This window comes from Perissodus microlepis, chromosome 12, assembly GCF_051167445.1.
Source record: "Perissodus microlepis isolate ML-2025 ecotype Zambia chromosome 12, ASM5116744v1, whole genome shotgun sequence".
Taxonomy (NCBI): domain Eukaryota; kingdom Metazoa; phylum Chordata; class Actinopteri; order Cichliformes; family Cichlidae; genus Perissodus; species Perissodus microlepis.
In genome coordinates this window covers 32080740-32101369 of record NC_140472.1, presented here as the reverse complement: position 1 = coordinate 32101369, position 20630 = coordinate 32080740, and the positions used below count along the sequence as shown (strand labels likewise).

Here is a 20630-nt window from a genome sequence, read left to right as displayed (position 1 = left end):
ATATTAGAATAACTTGTACTTAGGTAAAATTGTGCAACTCTACTATTCTTGGACTTTCCCACTGCTTTGAACAATGATCAATCCGATGAGTTCAGAAAGAAAAACTACCAGCTATAGTCAATCATGATTACTAAAGAGAAGTTAGGTTAGGCCTTGTCAACTTAGAAGAAGCTTTAGCCCCACTTATTAAAAGATTTAAGTGAGTGTATGTATTGTATGTATTTGAGCCTTTATGTATACTTTTGACCTTGTGTGTATTAGAGAAAATCGAAAATAAATTCAAACTTGTGTCATTAAAGAGGCATCTCTCTCTCTCTCTCTGATAATAGTTATTGTAGCTTTGTTTTTATAGCATGACAACATTTACAGAGTCAAAGTACATATTCAAAGTATGGAAGTACGTGATCATTGACACTGTATGTACACTATGAACCTCTAAGCTGAGTCAGAGTTAAGACATTAGTTTAGTGGTTTTAGATTTAACTTGAAAAACCCAAGAATACTCTGAGGATAGTTCTTGATTTTGTTTATCCCACTGAAAAAACATCCTCAAATTCAATAAGCTGCTGTCCCCGCACTTCTGCCTAATCAAAACTGTTCATCAAAGACCTGTTGTGCTTTTCCAGGGAAGTCTACTCTGCTAAAATGGAGGTTCAGGCCTTATCCTTTAACATTCCCAAAGGTTCAGATAATCATATTATCAGGTCACTGCATGTAAAGATAATCCCTGTTATCCCAAAAGTTCAGGCTTCAGACACTTAGTTTCAAGGAGTTTTTTCCTACATTTGGATCAGTATGATGTCATAAAGACAGGAAGCCCCACCTACCTGCTTTTCAAACCTCCTGAAACCAATCAGAAGGAAGCTAGTTTAAAGGCAGGATCACCTTAAAGAAAGAGGACCCCCAACAGCTTATTTCACATTAGGGATAAACTGAGGGGCTGCAGCACGTCCCAATGTAAGATGAATAAGGATTATTTTGAACTCTGAATTGCCCTGAGCTGCCCTGGTAGAGTCAAAGTATAAAAACATGGAGCTAGAAATGTGCAAAATAATCCATTAAAGTTGAGACATTTCACTCAGAAATATAAGTCTTTGGTCAAGCTTTGGGAAAAGTCGGGAGTTGGGTTCATCAAGTGAGGACCAACTTTTATTCAAGTGTGGAAAATGATGTTCTAAAGGGCCAAATATAAAGTATCATTGATAAAATATATACATACCATTAACATAGCTCTGCTTAATAAGCTAAATTATCTAAATTCCCACTGCCAGCGGAGTCCGAGGGCTCGTTTTGTGCTACTTCAGAGTTAGAGGGAAGACCCCCCACTGGGCTGCTATTCCAGGGAATAGAGCGCAGGGGGAGGGTTTGAGGGCTGTTCTTGAATAAATTTAGTTTTTTTCTCTAAAGGTTGGGTGTTCAGCCTGCTTTTGACCTTTGACCCCCACAGAAGAAAAGTTACTGAAGCTGCTGGTAAGGCCTCATAAAGCTGACCAGAGAGGAAGGGCTGGGAAAGTGGCCTGATGGAGGCAAAAGGTGGCTCAACGGGGTCACAGCAGAGAAAGATGGGGGGTTTTTAGGAGGGCGAAGGGTGTTCGTGTGTGTGTGGTGGGGGGTGTCATAGAAGTTTCCTTTGAGCTCCCCCCTTTCTCTCCCTCATGTCCACAAGTGTGTCCCTACAGCTATTGTACGTCTGAGCTACAGCAGGACAGAAGGCCTCAAAAATCTGGGTCTAAACAATGTTTGCCCCCTTTTGTTTCTCGCCTGCCTTTCTTCTTCTGCCCTCCATCGCAATCTACTGGCCTCCTTTGTATTGATTTCCCTCATTCAGCGGCTCGTCAGCCTCTTTCCGCTGTTTTATATGCTGTTTTCTGCCCTTTTTTTGTACGCCACCTCCCCTGCCGAACCCTCCATTCCTCCGCTAACCTTCCTCTGGCATTCTCAGCAGTGTGAGAATGCAGCGCACCTCTTGACGGGATGCAACTCATTAAAGACACATAATTGATGAAGAGGCGCAATTAGTGGGACAATCGGAAGAGGAAATCAATATGTTTTTGGCCAAAAGAGCCACAACAGGGAGGACGAGCTGGAGAGGAGAACCGTATGTCGGGGGCAGAGTCACATGTGGACTCTCAGATACAAAAAAAGAGAAGATGAGCTTAAACAAGTCTTTGTTTTAGAGCGGTTCAGCTCCTTGTACTGACATTGCTCACGAATAAAAAACATCCAGGAAGCCTCTAACTTAAAGAACATGATCATCAAATAAAGAACAAAAAAATCAATAACACACGACTGAAGGCTCAGAGACTTTGACCTTTGACTGTCTGCAAGAAGAAAGTGCAAATGCAGACTGCAAAATATAATAAACTGTTGTTAGCATCCCATCACATATTAAGAAGAGTATTTCATATATTGTATGCGTCACTTGTGGGAGGTAAATTGAATATTTTTAGATATGTCAGTGTGCATGTGCAACTATGAGTGAACTGCTGTGGATCAGAGTGAGTGCAGTAGGATTAGGGTGGTGGTTTGGCTCAAAATTGTTTTCTATTACCAGCATAGTGACTGCCTGCTCCACTCTGTGTGTAGGACTCTCATACAGATACACGCATGTTAGTTTGGCTATCTTTGTGAGGACATATTCATATTATAAATATTTTTTGGCACACTTTGGGCCCCTTATTACCAGCTGAGGATTATTTTAATGTCACAGCCCACCTATTGTTGTTGACCACGTCCATCACTTTATGATCAGAGGGGCCTCTTCCAGCAGGAAAACACACCATGAAGCTCAAATCGTCTCAAACTTCTTGAACATATCATGGCTTTACTGTACTTTAACAGCTTCAACAGATCTCAGATCTCAATCCAATAGAGCACCTTTGGGATTCACATCATGGATGTGCAGTCAACAAATCTGCAGCATCTGTGTGATGCTATCGTGTCAACATGGACCAAAATCTCTGAGGACTGTTTCCAGCAGCTTGTTAAATCTGTGCCAGGTAGAATTAAGGCAGCTCTGAAGGCAAAAGGGAGTCCAGACCTGTATGAGCACGGTGAAGCTCATGAAGTGGTCAGTGAGTTTATTAGAATTAGTCGGTCAGGGCAGGTATTATTAGTATAGTAGTACTGGTGTCAGAGAGTCTATAGTTTGCAGATTTGAATTTTTTTTAATGTAAATAAATGCTCAACTGCTCTTAATGTGCATGAAAATCAGATAATCACATTTATTCAGTTTAATAACGATTTATTTTCATATCTCACAGACATCAGACTGTCCTCTGCCACAGACTGAGCCAAGCTTCTGGCTTCACTTCCAGCTTTTCAGCGAAGTGAATAAAGAAAACTGGTTCATCGCGTAGGGAACAAACCTGAAGACAACAAGATTTCTCGGTTCTCCTCTTGTGTCTGAGACTTTTCATGTAACAACATCACCATTAAGTGAATAAATACAGATAAAGTGGTTCATGTTTTCTCTTTGAGGCAGTTCTATGTGTGATAACACAGTTCAGGTTTCAGCTTCAGCTCTGAGCTGCTGCAGAGTCCTCAGCTGGTGAGCCTGAGCGGGCCCTCTCGTTTCTCTTCTGTGCAGCTTGTCTGCCCCCTGCTGGTGAGGAGGGGAGCAGGGAGTCCTGTTGTGAGTCCTGCTGGGAAAGCTGGGAAAGGAGGAGGTCCACACTCTGGACCAAAACAGAATCCAGGAGTTTCTGTTCCTCTGTGGTGAATCTGCCCAGAACATGACGGTCCACAGACGTTTTCCCTGTCGGCCGGCCAATCCCGATCCGAAGTCTAGGCATCACCTGCAGGAGAAAAAAGATCCTGGTGTTAAACAATGTACATGTTTTTTATGTCTGCATTTTAAGCTGTAAACACTTATATCTTCATCTAATTGTTATTTGATACTATTTTATATTTGGTTGAGTATATGTCCATGTTTTCAAGGTGCATTTGACTACAGTAAAATACTAAAGTCTCAATCTACGCCTCAATTTTTAAAGTTTGAGAAATAGTTCTCCACCTTTCAGAAGGGTTTTCAAACTTTTTCTTAGGACACGGCCTATTTTTTTTACTTTTTCAGTCCAGTCCTTTTACCTGACCAATATCTTTTGCTGAGTGGCATGCCTAAGTAATATCTACAGTAGATGATCTGCTCTAGATATCTGAAAGTCAGGTTCCTAAGAAACTGTGGGGAAAAAATCCAGAAAAGACCTGCAGCTGATCCATCTACTGTTTGAGGAAGCGTCATGATTCAAACTGTCATCAATATGTACAGAGGAGGTCGAGAAAGAGGTACAGCAGCGAGTGCTGTTAGGGATCATGTCAAAACGGAATAAGTTATGAACATAATGAAGTGCAAAATGTTACAATGCAATACCATCAGGAAAAATCTGATTGGCAATGGCTTCATATTTAAGCATTAAATTATCCCAAACACATCTTGATGCATGCACCTGTCCCTTGATGCACTTATCCCAAACACACTGCCAGTGCAGTAAAAGCATACATGGATAGAAAAACACAGTGGAGCACTACCAGTCATGGATTGGCTTCATCAGAGCCTGGACCTCAACATTATTGAAGCAGTGTGGGATCATCTTAACAGAGAATGTAACAAAATGCAGAAACATCTAAAGAAAAGCTTTGCGTGTCCTTAAAGAAGCCTGAAGACTATTTAAAGAAATTACAAGAAAGCTGCTCACAGAGTTCAGAATGTGTTGAATAAGAATGATGGTGGTCATACCAAATATTGACTTTCAAGCCTGCTAGAACTGAAAACTGCACTTCCATGTATGTTTGCATGTTTCAATAAATCGTTACATCTATTTCCCATTTTCCTAACAAAGTATAAACAAATGAGGGGCGGCTCAGGACTTTTGCATATGGATATTAAGTGACCTGCAAACTATGTTAACAGTTTCGTCTTGATGCGTGCTCAATCATCCAGGAAAGTAAATCTCCAAAAGTTGATTCTGTTCATCTGGACATTTTCAGTGGGAGAAACGTTTCGTCACTCATCCAAGTGACTTCTTCAGTCTCAGCTAACTGACCTCCCAGCCCATTGTTCCTTCAGTGGCTGGTTTCAGTCATTATGCAAATGTACTGCTTATACGTTTGGGGAAACCTGCAGTCAGCTGAGACTGAAGAAGCCACTTGGATGAGTGACGAAACGTTTCTCCCACTGAAAATGTCCTGATGAACAGAATCAACTTTTGGAGATATATTAACAGTTAACTGAATTTTTATTTTAAATTAATTTAATTACACTTTTAATATGAACTATTATTGTTTTTAATCACCACTATAAGAACAGGACAAACAGCACGAACACCACAGTATAAATCTGACATTAAAATAAAATCAGAGCAGAATTCAGTGTGATAGTGAACACACACACACACACACACACACACACACACACACACACACACACACACACACACACACCTGCAGAGTCAGCAGTGACTTACATCAGTCTGAAGACAGTCCACACAGGAGCGGACTCCATTATGACCTCTGTGGGGAAGGAGAAGCAACATTTATTTTATCAATCTGACAACCTCTTTTCTTCTTTGGTTTTGTTGTCCATCTTCAGGATACCAGATGCACCAGTTGCAGTTTCTTGCATTACATTAAATTTTCATAAATCACCATGTGGTTATACACGGCTGGAATGCCTAACGTAGCTTTTCATGCAGGATTAAACTGCTTTATACAGCTTGCTGTGAGTAGCAGTGAGAAGCGTACTGAGAGGGGACGCCTCTTAACTGAACACCATTCTTATTGTTAGTAAGTATAATGACAAAACAGTTAATGAGATACAACCAGCGTCATGGCATAAAATGAATAAAAACAGACCATTTGCAACATTATGAGAGTCAGGCATAAAAGTCTGAAGAGCTCAGGGAGGCTTCATCACAACAGCGCAATCAAGAGCAAAAATAGTAGCAGGAGGAAGAAAAGAGACAAGAGACCAACCAGAATGACTAAGGCCCAAGAGAGAAGCTGTGTGTGCTGATTAGAAGTTTGTTGGTTTTAAAATACAGGCCTCACTTCGCTGTTATTTCTGGTTGTGCTGCTTCTGTCTTCTCGTCTCGACATTGGGAAGACACCAAGGTTTACAGCAGGCAGAGCTCAGGCAGCTCCCACATGCTCAAAGTTTGAACACTGAGGTGTTGAGAATTCAATTTTATGTGTACAAAGACAATTCCCAACAGCAGTTGCTTCAAATTGCTTTATAGTGAAAGGTAAAGACCCTAAAATATTAGAGAGAACAGATAAAAGAGAAGTGGAAAAAAGGAGAGTATAGAGAGAATAAGGACAAACAAGGAAAAGAAGACTCAAGTTAATGACATGCAGTGGTGACGCATAAACACACAGGGAGTGAATAAAGGGGGTGGAGAGAAATGCTGAGCACATCATGGGAAGTCCCTGAACAACCTGAGACTATAGCAGCATAACTAATGGATGCTTTGAGGTCACCTGATCCCTCCATCTGATCCAGGTTTGATCAAAAAATAAGTTTCAAGTAAAGTTTTCAGCCTAGTTTCAAAAGTAGCGAGGCTGTCTGTCTCCTGAACCCAAACTGGAGCTGATTACACAGAAGAAGAGCCTGAAAGCTGAAGGCTCTGCCTCCTATTCTACTTTTGGAAGCTCTAAAGTAAACCTGCAGTGTGAGAGAGAAGTGCTCTACTGGGACAAGACACTGTCAGGTCTTTAAAATATAATGGAGCCTTGTTGCTGTTGTTTTTTTCCCCATGAAGACAGAAACTTTCCAGTCTGAAAGTTTGGACGAATGAGTGCAAATGCAGTTTAAAAGCCGCACTTGCACTTCCACTTCCACGCAGAAATATAATTGTTCTTATTGGCCTTAAAGTTAATGTTAAATGTACCTTGACGATACTTTAGTGACTGCTTTCCCTCACCAATGTCAATACATCGCTTAAGATAATGAATACTGTTGGTGATGTAAACAGATCGCGGCGAGTCCGAAGCAATCCAAGACCCAACACTGTGATAGAGGATGACCCACCTGGCGCTTCCTCCATGTTTGATGGCGATTTTCCCCAGAGGTTTGTCCAGTTCATCGTGGACCAGCAGGATATCTTCAGCCTTGACGGCATATTTGGAAGCTAAACAAATCAAAACATACAAAAAAAGTTTCTTAGTTTGGTTGCTTCTAATAATATAGCAGGATAACAAAACTTTACTAGTACAGAACCCTTAAACACTTTTGTGGTGGGGCGTGGCCTGCGGTGCCGTGCAGGGAAGGCGGACGCACCTGCACGGCATCTGCAATCACGCCCCGCCGACTTAAATATTATACTGGGTCCTGTGGTTGGGGTTGTTGTTGCTATGTTGAGCTGGCAGCGGGAGAGCTGCAGCTCTGGGTGCGGATGTACAGCAACTGTGAAAGTATTAATAAAGTATGCTGCAAAGCATGAACGTGCACCCGGGTCTGCCGTGGTCATTTACAACTTTGAACCTGAGCTTCTTTTTGTTCATATACATGTGCAAGTAAAATAAACACACAGACATCACGTACACCTGTAAACTGTCAAAAAGTCTGAAAAAATAATAATAATAAAAATCAAAGTTCTCACATGTAAAATAAAGATGTGTCAAAGTCTTTATTCAGCCTAAAGCAAACTGAGCACACAATCAGAAGATCAACACAAGACTCCTCTCAGCAGAAGTGGTCGACTAAGAGTCTTTTTGGTTTTCTGTGAGATTGAACATTTTTATTATTGTTGTAGAGGCTAAGCCTACGCCTGAAGCCACTGAGGTGTTCGATGGTGGGGGTCATGCGGTGCCACTGTTAGGAATGAAACTTGACATAGTCCAATAACTCTAGCCGGTAACAACACAAAAAATGGCTCCTACAATTATGATATTATAAAAGCAGGAATGAGTAGACAGAACTCTCAGAATCCATCCAAGGCAGCTGCTTCTCTACATAAAATATTGTACAAGTCTCCAATTCATGAACTAAATTTTCCTTACATTCAATAATATAATTCACTGATTGTTTTCAATCACATAGACGGAAGTCTGATATAGTGACAGGGCTGAATAACACAGGTTGAACCTCAATGGAGTTAAATTTCCAGCTTGAATTGTTTCTGGCTGCCTGAGTGACAGATGACGGAGGTTGAACCACCTCAGTATGCTTGTGCAGAGACATGCCACATTTCACAGCTGATGATAAGAAAGAAAAAAAGCCTAATTTATTTAATGAAAATCACTTACAAAGACAGAAATGACCTCACCTGCTTTGGCCACTGATACTCCATTGACATTCATCAGCAGCCGGGGACGAAGCAGCACCACATTTGTTTGCTGGACTTCTGACAAAATGACCTCACCGGACACGTACTTGTCGCCACGCCAGCGGTCTGCCACACCGAGCCGGGCAGCGAGAGCACCAAGTACTGTCATACCAACGCTGTGTCTGGTACCCTCCATCCCCGGATTACCCAGCCCCACCACCTGAAGCAAACGCAGACACACAGTTAAAGGCATACACCTCTGCAGTGAAGCTAGAGGAACAGAAGACTGTCTGAGTCAAAGGAAGCAGACTGTTACATTTTTATACATATTTACACATATATTCAGACAAAGTAAAAGCAACTGAGTAAATAAGCTTTTTTAAACTGGAGCTAGATGCAAACACAGAGAGATTCTAGATTTAGACTTAAAAAATGACCAAAAACTCATAAACACAAACTTCAGCGATATAACTGAACTTGAGTGTAAATTTCGTTCATTTGGTATTCGCTTCATCTGAGCAGTGATCATGTTTTTAAGTGGGGGAAAAAACAACAACAACAGAAACATGAGATATTTTGTGTTTTGTTCAGGTGCCATCTACATAAAAATTATTCTTCTTCCTCACAGAAAACGTCAGGAGGCAGCTTCATGCAAGCAGATACAAACACACAGGACACGTAGAATATACAGCCATTGCCTTGTATTGATGGTACTGATACACTGGCAGCAGTAACAGCTCTGTTAACAGGAAAAACAACTATAGACAACATTGTAATGTATTGTATTGCACTGTATTGTATAAAGCTTCTATAGCTGCTTACAAACTGCAAACACTGTAGAGTCTTTATTGAGGTTTCATTCATTTTTAACAAAAGCCTATGAAGGCAAAGACAAGTTAACACAGGGGAGGACAGCTGACATCATTTTAAAATAAAACTGTTAGATATGCTGATTAAAATAAAATAGAAAAAAATACAACAATAAGGAAGGACCCAAGCTGGCTCAGAAAGCATTTTCCTTCTAAAATTATCCCCACACTAACCAGTAATTAATTTAAGGGCAATTACGCCAAATTACAAAGGGGGGTTTGAGTAACTCAGTAAGTGTTTTGAAAATGTAGTAAGGTGATGAACAATTTGACAAACCCTACAAAAATTTTAAGTTCTTAGATCTTTCAATGGAGTTTGGCGAGATCTGACGACTGGTTTTAGGGGCTTACAAAACCTATAGCAGTAAACACACACAGCTGCCCGAGAACTTGGAGTGTAGACAGTATGTAGCTGATTACGAGGTTTAACACTTACCATCTTTCGGCGGCCTTGATTGTGTATTTCTGCTTCGATTATCATCGCAGGTGAAAACGGATCGCTCAGCAGAACTCTGTTTATGACTCTCGTCAAAAGTCGTCGCATCATTAGAAAGTTAATCAACTTCTTGAAAAAGTTTAACAAATACTGGCAAAACTTACTTAAAACTAAGCCCTTTTTCATTCGGCTCATAGAACCGATTGTCTTCTCTTGACAGTTAATAGGAAATCAGGCGTTTTCACATGTATTTACAGTCATGAAGCAACAGTACCTGTTCGGGCATTCATGTCGATTCTGTCAATTTATCGATTTCGTCTGGGGTTCGCTATATGAACTGTAACGTTGTCAGATATTTATTATCTGTTTGTAATTAATCATAAGAATTTCCGTAATTATTGCCAGTCTTTAAAATGTGAAGTAACCTTTTCCTGCCCTCCTGTCATGCTACTAACCGCTCAACGAGCGCTAGCAAGAAAACATGGCGGACAGACTTTTTCTCCTCTGTGGGGACACAGCGCCATCTAGCTCGGCGACTTGATTATTACAGCAAACACAAATTTGGAAGTCTATTGACTGAAAACAGCAAACAATGAACCTTTTAACACCATTTAAATTTCAATAAATATTTAATTTAAACGAGTTTTGATTACATTTATCGAAATGTGTTTTTATGTACAAACTGAATTTTATTTTACTTTATTTTACTTCATCTTCTCTATTTAGAACTACTTTTTGTTGTTGTGTTTAATGGCTGTGGCTGTGGTGGAACACAGTAGTTTCCCAATTTCTGGCAATTTCCCTTTCACTTTAACTTTTGGAACTTTTCATCAATGGATGAACAGCAAAATGTAATGCATGTTATTAGGAGTGCCACAGTGACAGATCATGAATGGATGTACTGAAGGAGGACATGCAGAGGCCTGGTGTGACAGAAGAAGATGCTAGGGATAGGGTGAGATAGAGACAGATGGTCTGCTTTGGTGACTGCTAAAGGAAGCATCTGAAAGAAGACGAAGAACAAGTTTGCAAGTTTATTGGTTAGGCAACCAAATGCACAACATAGGAAGTAAACTATAGCAGTTCATGTAATCCTAAAAGATTGATGCTACATGTTTAAAATTAGTGTGTAGATATCAAAATAAGCAGTAGGGCTTTGGAGCTCAATGAGTCAAAATTCTTTTAAATCCTCCAAAAATTAAAGAATACAAAACAACGATTCACCTTGAATTTTGATTGCGCTTTATTTGAAAAACAAAGCATCAGCAGACTCATCATCAGTTTTGATCTGGGGAGCAGGGGACAGCATCAGGCACTGGCTGACACCGTTCCACCACAGCATTGATTTCGCCAACACTCACGCCGTCATAGGTGCCTGTGATGTAGGTCCAGTGGGTGTCTCCGTTGTGGTTGGTCCTGCTCAGCCGGCCGGTGAAAGGGATGTCAGCCTTCATCTTTCTGCCATCCATCCTCACGGTGCAGGAGTGATTGGGTGGGACCAGCAGCTCCACAGAGACAGCGTGACTGATTGACTCCACAATGGTGGTCCCCTTTGAGAAGGTCACCGTCTGCTCCTTGGACAACTCCACATTACCCGGACCAAAGATAGGAACTTTGGCTGTCATGGTGGACACAGAGCCATTGCGGGTCTCCCTGCCGATGTCCCATTTCTTCTCCACTGTACTGGTCTTCTCCAGTGTCACTGTCTTCTCCACATCTCTGCACTCCAGGTTGGTGACCTTAGTGAGCTTCAGGGCTTCTGGAGGATGGTGGAACAGCTCCATCTGGTCAATGGCATACTCCACATGAGAGATGTGCTGGCTGTAGCTGTCTCTGTTGATAGCAAGAACCTGGTAGTGTTTGTACCAGTACTCATCCCCCTCCCAGGGGAGGAAGAAGGCTTCATGTTTCGTCACCACTTTACCAAGACCATACTTATTCTTACCCACATATATGTCTGAGTTGGGACAGGTTTTGATGGCATACTCAGGAACAGAGCCATATGAATCTTCAACCCACTGCAGGAACTCAAAGTGGTCCACGTTAACCAGGACTTCGAACTTGGAGGATGCATACTCTTTGTCAGCGTAGGGGTACTGGCAGAAGTTCCCTTTGCTGGGAGTGTAGAAACCAGCCTCACAGTTGACTTTGCACACATAGTCGGTACGTTCGGTGTAGCCGTTGAAGATGGCAACAGCGCCATTTGGGAGGGAACCGCTCCACGTGACCCACCTAAGGTTGACATGTTCACCAAACATGGGGCTCGAGTGTGAAGTCATCTCAGTTTCTGAGGTTTTTACAACTTTAGGGGGGCTGAGAGCTCCCCAGGAAGGAACAACATTTCCCAAGGTGGGGTTAAGCCATGGCTCTGTAAGACAAGATAGAAAGATAGTGGCTGTAGGATTTATTCTAGACAAACAAAAGTTTCAACTCATTTGAAACATTTACTACCAAAACTGTTAAGACATGTTCTTAAAAAATAAAAAAGCAGAATCGAGTTTGAATGAAAGACTGACACTTGCTTTCAACCAAAGTGTTAAGCAGAAAGAAACATTGTTGACATCAAGTAGTTTCATACCTATTTTTTAAGCACCGTGAGGATGAAAGTGTATCCACTAGTGACAGTTATTGGGTTAGGGTCTTAATATAAATTCAGCACCTTCACAATCTTAACACAACCTTACATGAGCGCACCATAACACCATACATGAGGTGATGGAAAAAAGTGTTACAAAGAAATCCCTTAGATTTAACCTGGTTGCTATTTCCTCTGAACCTTTTCCAACATTCCTCTTATTTTTAGTCCCTGTCTGACTAACTGGACTTACACATCTCGGATGCAAGTTGGACATGTTCTACAGAGCCAAAAGACCAATGCGTCATTTGAATATATTTTGGGGGAAACAAAATGAGAAAAAACTAAAATAAAGAAAGCCAAATCTGCCAAGAAGGCTGAGTAGGGTTGGTGTGGCCAGGAAAATCTCCCTTTTTTCAGTGCTTTAACCCCTTAATGCCCAGTGTGTCATATTTGATACATGAGTTTATTTGAGTTTTAAGACTTTAAATTATCAGTGTAATTTTTCTCCCCTGAAAAACCTAAATAAATTTTAAAACACATTTTTAAGCAATGCATTTTTTAAAAGTTAGAAGTCTTCAAACTGCAGACTTTGCTCTCACGAACACTGATGCTCCTTGACATACAGGTTTTATCAGTCTGACACAGAAGTAGATGATTCAGCTGTGTGCAAGTTCGAGTGTTGAAATCACAGGTGCAAGTGATTAGAACTGGAGCTCAGATACGGTTCTTATTTTTCTAGTGGGAGGAGTCATGTAGTCATTAAAGTAACATGCTGTGATAAACTGTAGGATTATAATGTGACTGACTGATGGGTTTTTCTTCCCCATCCTGCAGCTGGAAAACGTAGAGCAGCGGGTCAGACTGCAGCGCCGGGCTGCACAGCTGCAGCACTGCCAGGAGAACAGCAACACACCACCTCATCTGGACACACAAAGAAACACCAGCAGTAGTATGTCATCATCAGTTGGCAATCACTGTGCGCGAACGCTGCAACATGGAAATGTACACTTCTAAAAGCTAAAAATAAACAACCATTAAAAAACTCATGTGGTCAACACAGTTTTAAATCAATGGAAAAAATTGGAAAACTATTAAAAATAGGACTCAAGTTTAATCCAATTAATTTCTTGCTTATTTTTAATTAAACAGATATAGAGGAATACTTACCAGTAATCTGCGTTGGACAAGTCAGAATACATTGAAAGAATTATTATTCATGTCCGAGGCAATCAAAATTATATTACTTGACATTTAGTGTATTGTATATCACATACAATGTATAGAAATTACTTCAGGTAAGTGAATGAAATTCACATCTGCAGGATATCATAGCAGGATTAGCATCACATAAATTAGTAATTAAGGCAGTAAATTATAAACTGAGTGTCCCATTACTGTATGTTTATAAGATTACTAAATGAAGATCAGACTTAAGAAATCATCCCTGAATGCCGAGTATAAAACCAAAAAGTAAGAAAGATTTTGATCTGAAATTTGTTGATCTGTTTATTGATTTCACATGACAGATAAGACAGAGATAAAAAAAAAAACCAGAACCCCTTAAATTCAAGCCCACAGCAGCCGTTCATTCAGATATAGAGAAGTTGGGTTTTTTTTAGGTTTTTTTTTTACCTTGACAGGTTCCTTCTGCAGTGACTCTTACCTGCAGCAAGTGCGAATCTTTAAAACCTCCCTTCAGACTTATTGCCCCCAATAAACAGGAGAGATAAAGTTTCTCGTCTGTCTGGTTCATAGTTTGCTGTCCTGCTGCTCACTTTGAATCGAAACGTTTTTATTGAAGGATTTGAAGAGAAAATAATTGCACGTGAAACTTCAAATCAAACTTCTATGGAGGGAGGAAAACTAACTGAGTTTGTTTGAGCTTCTGCAACATACCGTTACACTCATATGGTGTGTAATTATATTGACAGTTACAGCCAATTGGCAGCTTTAATGTCTTGTTCAAGGACACAGTCTTACAGAGGCTGTGAGTGTCATGAAGTCTTCTGCCCGCTCAGAGGATTTGAAAAACTAAAATAGGTCAAACATCCAGGGTACGAATGCTTGTTTCTGTTACTTTACAATGCAGATGATGAATTGGTGCAGTTTTGCTTTTGAAACTTGAATTGAAAATTGGTTATAAGTAAAATAATTTTGAAAGAAGTAAGAAAGAATTTGGTTTTCCATTGTGATACCCAAGGAGAAAACTAATTTGGTTGCACTGTTTTAACAACTTAAATTTTTTCAGCCCTCAAAATGAATCGTGAATATCTCCTACGAGGTGATGAAATGCTGGAAAAATTGTGTGAACTCACTCGTACCTATGTGCGTACATAGGGACAGGTCAGGTAATGTGGAACATTTTAATAGTATGTGGAGAAACTTTTCAATGACCTTGTTAATGTACTGTACAAAAAAAAGAGCTGCTCCTGAGGGGGTTTGTGGACTGATTATTTTTTTTAGAATGACATCAAGACACTGAGATATTCCATCATTTGGTGTTTGATGAAAGCTTTTTATCAGTGTACAAAACTCCAACAGATGTATGAGGAGCCTAGCTTACAGCATTGTCTTCCTCATCAAACCCCTCTTGGCCTATAGATGAGGAGCACTTTCATCTGTTGTATTGGTTTTTAGTCACCGTGAGAACCCAAAACATGCCAGCCACAGTTTCCCTTCACTGTGGAAGTCAAGATTTAAGGGTTTTCCTTAAATTTGCAAAGAATTTAGGTCAGCTTAAAGACTCATGAACGGATGGCTGCCGTTGACCTTGACCTGAAAGCCTGCAGCTCACGAGTGTTGGAAACAAAAGTCCTCATGCGCCTGATGATAACAGGACTCCTTATTGATCCTCACTCTTATTTAATAAGATCGTTAAAAGTGCCTCATAAATAAATTTGCTTGGATTTAGTGTGCCGTATCTACTCGATCACATGATGTCCAAAGTGCTGTGGCCTCTCTCTCGCCGCTGATGAAAATATCCTGTACGTTCAGATAAGCTCGGACAGAGAACAAGTTGATTAGATCTCCTGTAATAGCAGGTCAGTGATTAAGACGGGCCTTGTTGCGTAATGTCGCTGGCTGCCAAGATTCAGCTGGAGAAGAAGCCGCTCAGCACGGACATTGTTCTCCACACACAGTGCTATCATTGAAAATCGCTGATGTCAGGGCCATCTCTGTGCGTCCTTCAGACAGAAAGTTATTATCAATTTATTTATTTAGGTCTGAATGAGGACTGTGTATCAAACAAGGCTGTGCAAAGGTCATTTGCACTGATTAAACTGCACAGTCACCAGTTTCAGCTGCTTCAGCATTCAGTCTCTGTCTGTAAAGAACATTTATATTATGCTATTCAGATTCAGCCTATATCAGTGAGCGTGCCAAGCAGTTATTCAGTCAGACAGCTGATGATGTTTTTCTGTCTCACCATTTTATTTTCACACAATAGAGGCTAAATGTTCTCAGTGTGATTTACAGTTTCAAATTAAATGATTATTTTATTCATTGTCAAAACTGGATAATGAATTGTGCTACAAAACAAATTAAAAGCGCTTTTTTAAAAAACTCTACTATGTGTTAGCACATCATTTCCAGGAAGTTTTTCTGTAGCTGTCCAACACCAACAAATTATTTTCTTACCCATGTTTGAAATCAGTTTGCGTTGCTGTCTTGAAAAAAATGACTGAACTAATGTCTCTTTTCCCCCGTATTCAGTCTTCTACCAAAACACATTTATATCTATGATACTAATGTGAATTGTGAATAAAAGTTTAACCAAGAACTGAATAATTAACTGATAATTTATGGCAAAGGGGTGGGATTAAATAACTGTTTACTTCTTCCCACTCCCTTTCAACATGTAAATTAATCAGAATGGTTTTTTTGTATGTAATTTGTATAGTATTTTTTTTCTCTCTTATTTTCTTTTCTAAATGTACTTGTATATTGTTCACATGTTGAAATAAAAATTACCAATCAAACCAATCAATCAAATATAAAGGGAAAAAAATATATATACCCCAGGGCCTATCACAGAGTTATTATGCCTATAAACGCACACTGATACTGCCTTGGGTTGCTACAGTGAGACCAGATGAAAGCTGTGGGTAAATATTTTCTTGCAAAAAGAGAAATCTGAATGTTTTAGAACTTAGGAAACATTTTAAAAACACAAGTTCTGACAGTGAAAATAAAGATAAACTTTTCAATTGTGTAACTCAACCTGTAGTCTTGGTTCACCTGTTAGAATTACAGCATTGTGATAATGAGTATAGCATGACATCAGAACTGTGTGTCAGAAGTCAAATTATTATTCTAAGCAAAGAGAGACCTTCTTTGTGTTAGATCATGGCTGCAACTGAAGTTTTCTAAGGCGACAGTGCAGGGAACTCTAAAACACCAGGATCTAAAGCACCAGAAGTGAGACGTTAGAAATTATGTACATCAAGCTTGGTTTACTTAAATGATTTTTGTTTGTTTTCTAGACTGATTTAACTTTTCCCTAAGCATTTTAAAAGTTGATATTTCCACACCAACATGAGCCCCACAGAAACAATGGAGAAAAACCTGCAAGCAACAAATGCATCATTTTAAAAATTGGACACAAATATACACCTGCTTATAATAATAATCAAAGTATGTTAACAATAAATAGTTGAAGTACCATTCAATTCACTTTAGTTTAAAATTTTTTTATTTATGCCTTCTAATGAATCTGAAATAGTACTATGTTTGCTATGCAGTGGGTTAATAGAGGGATATGTCTTTATTCAAAGTAGATAAAGTATTGTGCCAATTTACAAACGATATAGCAGAAATAGAAAACCGTGCTTGATACATATCTGGCCTCAATTGCCCGGATACCCTTTTTTTTTGGCATATTCTGGTGATAGATTTTAATGAGCTAAATTAACAAAATGCAGAAAACAGGAGAGTGAAACGTGCCAAATTGCTTTATTTTTGAATAAACTCATACACTTGCGCACATGAAAGATATTATACATTTACCAACAAAGACATGAGTGGTATTTTTTATTGTGACTTATCATTTGCTTCCATTATCACAATCACCAGATAAGATCAGAAAAATACTATTTCGTGTATCTTCTCCCAGGTTTTAGGGGCAAGGCTTGGCATCTATGACAGGTTCGCACCGGTCCACCACTGCCCGGACTTCTCCGATCTGGACTCCGTCGTACGTCCCGGTGATGGTGGTCCACTGGGTTTCTCCGTTGCGGTATGTTCGGCTGAGGCGAGCCGTGTAGGGGATATCGGCTTTGATCTTGCGTCCCTCCATGCGGACTTTGCAGGTGTGGTTTGGTGGGACTGTGAGCTCCACAGACACGGAGTGGCTGAGTGTCTCGATTACGGTGGTTCCCCTGGAGAACTGCAGCGTCTTCTCAGCACCAAGCTCAATGCCCCCGGAGCCGATGAAGGGGATTTCGGCTGTGATGCTGCCCGTGACACCAAGCATCGTGGCTCGTCCGATGTTCCAGGTAGTCTCCACCTCTGAGGTCTTTGTAATGGTGACTGTCTTCACCACTGTCTGGCACTCATTGTTGGTGATACCAGAGATACGCATGGTCTCAGGAGGATACTGGAAGATGGTGACCTCATCAATGCCGTACTTAACATCAGAGATGTGCTGGGTGTAGGCGTCCCTGTTGATGGCCAGGACCTGGTAGTTCTTATACCAGTACTCATCACCTTCCCAGGGCAGGAAGAAGGCCTCAAACTGAGGAACAACCTTCCCGAGACCGTACTTGTTCTTTCCAACGTAGATGTCAACTCCTGCACACGTCCTCACTGAATGTTGTGGCAGTGAACCGTAGGAGCCTTCCTTCCATTCCAGGAATTCAAAGTTGTCCTTGTTAGCCAGGATCTCAAACTCAGGGGCATAATACTCACGGTCACCATAGGGGTAGCGGCAGTAAGGTCCCAGGTTAGGGTTATAAAAGCCAGCCTCACACTTGTACTTGCAGACATAGTCAATACGCTCGGTATAGCCGTTGTAGATGGAAACGGCTCCATTGGGCAGAGATCCATTCCAGGTCAGCCACTGCAGGTTGACATTATCGCCAAAGAGGAAGGAGGAAGGCAGATCCTGTTGCTGCTCCAGATCAGCAGGATTTAGAGGACCCAACACCTTTCTGTTACCAGTTGGTTCAGGGACCCGGCCCTCCACCTCTGGTTTCAGTAAGGACACTATGTAAGAGAGACAAAGAAAAGAAAAAATGCCATAAAACAGAAGAGATAAGTGTTAAACACATCAACCTCAATTCAGACAACAAGCTTTAATCTCTTTTTAACCTCTTAACACTTGAATGATCCTGAATTAAGGTTGTTTTTCCTTTCTTTTATTCTAGCTACAAAATATGCAAAATATTCAGAAACTACATTTTTGTGGGGGATCTTTGGATGTTGAACGCAACACACTTCAGGTTTACTTCGGTTTAAGTGTTACTATGGGGGTAACACAAAGCTGTTATCCATATCTCTATACAATATGTCATAAAACGTATGATATGCTTACCTTTTCTGAGTTGTATGCTCTTCTTCACAATGTCCTGCAGACTGGCTGAGGACAGAGCCAGCAGGGCCGACAGCAACAACACAGACAGCTTCATCTGAAGGTGAAACACAAAACCTCTAAGTTATGAGATCTTTTTACAAACTAAATCTTTAACATCAGAATATATTATTCCACCAATCCAGCTATCCAAATGACAAATGAGCTCAAATATTTTCTGGCGTAATATTTTACAGTTTCAAATATTATTTCTTTCTTTCAGCTAGTTTCAGTTATTACAATTTTTATCTTTACCAGTGTCAAACACCTTAAACGACAAAGAACTAAATTTACAGCTGTTTATTTTTGACTTTACTCTGAAAGGTTAGAATCCAACATAGTGAACTCCATTTTCACTGAAAACCCCCAAAATATAGAAGAAATAAACATCTGTGCCACCACAATAATGCTTTATATGTAGTTTATCTTCTATGTTACATTTTTGGGTGTATTGGGTCTATTTATTCTACATTTCCCCCCATCCCACCGACCCAAAAGAGACAGTATTTATGACAGTAGTATGCATCAGTGAAACAAAACAAATACAAATTTAAAGCATTATAAATTTATATTTGATTTATATTTTTAATAGTTTTTAAAAACAATCATATTATTATTTCCATTATAGGTCAGGTGGAAGTTATAAACACACATATAGCATATAAAATAACTTTACATTTGATGACTTATTGCCTTAAAATGGTAATATTAAAGCATTTCTTAAAACCACACTATATATTAAAATAGTAGAGTTCCTCTTGCCACATCTGATTAGATTTTTATTTGACATACATTTATAAAATAAAATGAAATATCCCACTTCATAAGAAAATTAACATCTGAATATGTCAGATTATTGTCATTAGAAATTTGAGCATGAATGTGCTGAACAGCACTCACCCTTACTGTCGCTCTCCGGTGAGTCCACCTCGGGACACCTCCAGGTTTATATAGCTGCTTTATGGCTGAATCATAAAGCAGACTGTGCACTTTCACTGTCTGGATACTGACTTTGAGCAATAAACTGGTCAAAGGAAACTGTGTGTGAATGTGTGTGTGAATGGGTGAATGACTGAATGTAGTGTAAAGCGCTTTGGGGTCCATAGGGACTAAGTAAAGCTGTCATGGTTAGCTGTGTGGCAGGCAGGCAGGCAGGAGTGGTGGACCCAAAATGCAGGATTCAACACGGAAGTCAAACTTAAAGCGCAGCTTTATTGCTGGGACACAAACCTCTAAAACTCACTAAACCAAACAAAACTCTGTACAGAGGAACTAAGGACTGAAACACTGGGAAAGAAACACTAAACCAGAGCAGGAGACTAAACACACAGCAGGTTGAGGGTACAACACAACAGGAATAACAGGAAAACACAGGGCTTATATACACAAGGGAGTAATCAGGGAATGGAAAACAGGAGGGAGACACAGGGAGCAAAGCTAGACACACTGACACGAGGCACAACCTTTCACAATAAAACAGGAAACAAGAAACAGACACAGACCTGACACTGAACTGAACCTAAAACTAAACAAGAGACACAACCTAAGAACTAATCCCTCACAAAGAATAACTAAAACACAGAATAATACTAATAAACAAAGCATAACAAAAGGATCAGAATACAAACCATAATACAAAGGAATTTAAGAACTGAAAATGCTGGGTCAAAATGACCCAGGACCGTGACAAAAGCGCTATACAAATGCAAGCCATTTACTGGTTTTGTCAGGATTGTTTTCAGATTAAGATGAAATTCCTTTTCACGAATGTGTAACTTCTTCATCCAAGTAACCAGGACAAAAAGAGAAGATAATTATTCATTTACACATTAATATACATAACACATAAGATGTTTTTTCATAGTTAACAATGTCGTAGAAGTGTTTTGCATTGAAGTCACCATAAATCATTCAA

At 40.0% G+C, this 20630-nt stretch overlaps 3 protein-coding genes across 3 annotated transcripts; all 3 read right to left on the bottom strand.

Moving 5' to 3' along the window:
- Positions 1–3223: 3223 nt before the first annotated feature.
- ptrh1 (peptidyl-tRNA hydrolase 1 homolog) lies at positions 3224–10051 on the bottom strand. Its single transcript, XM_084947163.1, has 5 exons — positions 9570–10051; positions 8265–8484; positions 7028–7127; positions 5466–5511; positions 3224–3797 (listed from the first exon to the last, which is right to left on the bottom strand). The coding sequence occupies exons 1-5, from the start codon at positions 9762–9764 to the stop codon at positions 3519–3521; spliced, it is 840 nt and encodes a 279-aa protein (XP_084803289.1). The 5' UTR covers positions 9765–10051; the 3' UTR covers positions 3224–3518.
- A 795-nt stretch (positions 10052–10846) lies between these two features.
- LOC146376677 (natterin-3-like) lies at positions 10847–13068 on the bottom strand. The gene is made up of 2 exons (XM_084945146.1): positions 12954–13068; positions 10847–11937 (listed from the first exon to the last, which is right to left on the bottom strand). Exons 1-2 carry the CDS (start codon positions 13066–13068, stop codon positions 10847–10849), a joined length of 1206 nt encoding a protein of 401 aa, XP_084801272.1.
- Positions 13069–17263: 4195 nt separating this feature from the next.
- LOC146376676 (natterin-3-like) lies at positions 17264–18773 on the bottom strand. Its single transcript, XM_084947332.1, has 2 exons — positions 18680–18773; positions 17264–18351 (listed from the first exon to the last, which is right to left on the bottom strand). The coding sequence occupies exons 1-2, from the start codon at positions 18771–18773 to the stop codon at positions 17264–17266; spliced, it is 1182 nt and encodes a 393-aa protein (XP_084803458.1).
- Between the last annotated feature and the right edge of the window lie 1857 nt (positions 18774–20630).